We start from the raw sequence: 4,025 nt of genomic DNA, 5'->3' as shown, positions 1-4,025 counted from the left end.
ATATATGCCATATGAATTTATGGCCAAGCACGTTTCCTACTTCTGCCATGGTGCTCGGCCGGCCATATTTAAGATATTTAAATTAGAACTAAATGGAAGGAAGGGTAGAAAGGAAGTGAAATTCTTGGAGAAATGCCCCCGGGGCTCCTTAATCCAAAAATTCATATTGCATCTCAAATTGACTCATTTTTTTTCATTGACAATTTACAAAATAATATAAACAAAACTCAACAAAAAATTTACAAGTGGGCTTTGAACTTACAACGTCCCAACACAAAGTGAGGTGCAATGACAGCTCCTACCAAACAAGTGGAGTCCCTGCTGGTGGGTGCACTCACATTTTGGGTGCAACTATTTGGTGCCTGATTACAGGATCTGCTGTAGAGCGATCGGAAGTAATGAATATTCACTCGTACAACTGTCCCTGTCTCCAGTCCAATAAGATTTCACGGGGAGACCTACTGCTACACCTACCCCTCCGATTATGGGCACCCTCACTAATGGTTTCCAGCTTAGGGGACCAACCCTGTCTCTTCCTGGACCCCACCAGCAAGGCGTACTGCTTCTGCAACTCCGGCGAGCTGCAGAGAGACCCGCCGGCCGATTCCCCGGCCTTCCTGAGCAGCCCGACGATGAAGTCCGGGCACACCTTGATGGCCCTCCTGCCGTCCGATCCCTTCACGTACTCGAACGGACGGTCGCCGGAGCTCCAGAGGTCGACGTGGGTGTTGTTGTTGGGGAAGGAGGAAGCGAGGGAAGCGAGGGAGGAAGCGGAGAGGACGTCGCAGTCGAAGCGGTCGACGGGGAGGACGAAGTAGGACTGGCCCGACCGGAGCACGTCGGAGAGGGCGACGGCGGGGACGGGGCGGCCGATGAAGAAGGAATCCGCGTTGTAGACGTTGCAGTCAGGGAACTCCAACATGACGGTGCTCGCCTGATGGCTGCCGGGCATCAGCCTCTCGCCGCCGTCCCGGAAGATCAATCGGACGCTCGAGGAGGGAGAGGCCGGCGATGATGAACCGTTGAAGCATGGAGAGAGAGAGTTTCCCATGAGAGAGAGAGAGAGAGAGAGAGAGAGAGAGCAGGGTGGTGTGTGTTGTATGGGGTTGTGGGAGGGAGTGATGGTTGGTTGGTTGGTGTTGGTTTGTGTTTGTTGCCGGAGTGGGTTTTGGCCGGAAATTGGGTTAAATAGGGAGAAGGGGTGAGATGCACAAAAAGTCTTGGAGGTTATGTGGCCGTAATGAAAGGGTCGGTGGTCAGGATAGACGGCGTTGAATGAGTTTTGGTTGATGTGTGTGTGAGGGAGAGAGAGAATAATCAACAGTAACAATACATATTTTTGGGTCTCTAATGACGTAGAGAGAGGGAGAATTTAATGTTGTTTGACGTTTTAAAATTGAAAGCTTCCGTCAAATGACTTAGGACCATTTGAGTATTGCTACGAAATGAAGGCTAGGAGGAGCAACCGAGTAAAAACAGTTATTTTCAATTTTTTAATCGTTGGAATTTGTTTTCTTCATGTATGAGTATGCATCATTGAAATTTGTGTAGCAGTGGATGCGAGGAAAACTAAAACCCCAAGGGTGTTCTTTCGTATGACAGGATCACCGGCTTCTTCACTTGAGGATAAAACTGATCGGTTGTCACAGTGTGGGATCCGCCAACAGCCTCACTGTCCCATTCCCAACAGCCCATCACCTTCTCTGCTACAGCACCATTCTCACCATGTACACCCACTGCCTGAAATTGCTTGGAAAAGGCTTTCCCATGTTGCTTGGAAAAGGCCTTCCCATGTCCACATCGATCCAGTAATAGGGTCAATCACCTTTCCGTATATTGGTGCGAACGGATGGTCAATTATCTGATCGGACAAGTCCTTTGCACCTACACTTCTAAGATTGAAGAAATCCTCCTTAAAAAAGTAGCTAATTAACAACATCATCATTAATTACCAGCTCTCTCATGCAGCTCGTTAGACAAAAAAGAAGAGGAAGTAACGAGCTAAACAAAGAAGATGGTTTTAGATTGTAGCTCGCTTTCAAGTTATTGAGTCATGCCCACCCGAAGTTAACATCTTCAGAACGAATCCAGGTCCGACCCAAGTTCCTGGCCTAATTGGCTTAAACCCTCGTATATTTTTCGAAAAATTACTGAGTAAGATCTTTGGATCTTAATCAGATCTTGAGATGTATCTGGGTATGGTTTATTGCCTTCGAAACCGGATACAGGTATACAACCTATGGGTCTATCCCAATATTAGAATGTGACATACATAGCGGATCCAAACCCTAATTAATATTATCAGGTCGGTATCAGCTCTAGTACCAGGCCAGGTAACACCCAACCCATTGTCTGACCTAGATGGGTGCGCAGACAATCAACATTCTATGGTTTTGGTGCATGAGCTATTGCATAATATTTGTTAAAAACTTGTCATTTAAATGTATCTATGATTGATGAATTAATAAGTCTTGGTGTACAAGCCCAAGAGAGCACTTATTATCAGGTAGAGGCAATTCATGAACAAACCCAAGTTCACAGGATGTCACAAGTTCACACCCATGAACAAACCCTACGCGTTGGCTTGCGTAGAAAGACAACACCCATGAGAATCGAACCTTGACTGTGGGTCTAGCCAACCAAGGCCCCACCCCACTACGCCAACCCCCCTTGGGGCCTTATACAACTTACCATGGTTTGAGGAATTGCTTTCTTTATTATGGAAAGAGCCACCATAGTTATGCTGCAAATTCAAAGGTCAAGGACAGCTTCTAAGTTATCTCTAGAAGGAAATTAGTACTCAACATATGGCCGTTGTTTGATTTTCTTCTTTCATTAAATGACTATTCATGTTTGTTGGGTGTACTGACAAGGACCTCTTATAAATGATTCAAGGGAATGCACCAAGTTGAAACTTTTTATCTAAGTCTATATAACTTATTCAGTTTATTTATAGCCATTTAGATTGGCTTCAGCACACAGTTTGATTATTTTATATTGTTTATGAGTTGGAGTTTTTGACTGGAAAATTCGAGCTATGTGGATCAGTAATTTCGCAACTGGTTGGAAAAAATGTTCAACGTTGAGCAGGGATTGAAATACGTGCACAAGTGGTTGGAAATTATGTAATACATCAATTCAGTCCCACCCATCCCCATACTGGGGTCTTATTCTCGCAAGTTGTTTGATCAAAATCTGACTTTATAGATGTGATCTGCATGGTTTATTAAGTGAATATTGGCATTTGAATTGGCAAAACTAAGTTTTACTAGCGATTCTAAAAATCAACGGTTGTAAAAATGTAAAAATTTTCATTTTAAAAATTATGTTTAAAAAAAAAAACTCAATCCAAGAGTGGTTTCCTATCACATTGACCATGCTGAATCCATCTAACGAGTCGGATTTGATCAAAACAACTTGCAGCAATGAGATTAGGGATGTAAATGGGTCGGATTCGATCGGGTGGGGTTTAGGCATTACCAAGCTCGACTTAATCAGGTATGGCCTAATTGGGTTAGGTTTCAGATCATGGAATTCGATAAAACCAAACCTGGAACCGACTAGCTTAAAACCCGACATTAATTTACACTTAATCAGGTTGGGTTTAGATCTGGACCAACCTGATTTTAATAGATCCATGAGTTTGGGACAGGTCTAAAATATAGAACCATTTAAATAATGGTTCATTCTGGGTATGAAAACATAGTTAAAAAAAACCAATTAGACTCTCGGATATGATAATATAGATAAGAAACCAATTAGACTAGACTCGGTTTTTGTACCCTAACGGTTTGTATGTAATTTATACCCACTGTTTCATACCCGACCCATTTTCATAACCGACCTGATTGGAGCCCAAACAAGTCTTGGACATGATACACAAATGATCTTAACCTGATCATGATGTATACAGATTATGAGAAATCTAAATATGACTATAGTTAATAGAATATAGTTATCATTAATCTGATAGGGTTCCTTTATGATAACAACTTTTGTAACTCACCAACCGGGCTCCCCTTGTT

At 43.1% G+C, this 4,025-nt stretch overlaps 1 protein-coding gene across 1 annotated transcript; it reads right to left on the bottom strand.

Moving 5' to 3' along the window:
• Positions 1-406: 406 nt before the first annotated feature.
• LOC149836689 (uncharacterized) lies at positions 407-1,051 on the bottom strand. The gene has a single exon (XM_090007894.1). The coding sequence runs from the start codon at positions 1,049-1,051 to the stop codon at positions 407-409; it is 645 nt and encodes a 214-aa protein (XP_089864020.1).
• Positions 1,052-4,025: the final 2,974 nt, after the last annotated feature.

The sequence above is a fragment of the Nuphar pumila genome, chromosome 5 (assembly GCF_984573655.1).
Source record: "Nuphar pumila chromosome 5, dmNupPumi1.hap1.1, whole genome shotgun sequence".
In the NCBI taxonomy this organism is placed as follows: Eukaryota; Viridiplantae; Streptophyta; class Magnoliopsida; order Nymphaeales; family Nymphaeaceae; genus Nuphar; species Nuphar pumila.
Note: the sequence above shows the minus strand (reverse complement) of the source record. Positions and strands in the feature narration are given on the sequence as shown.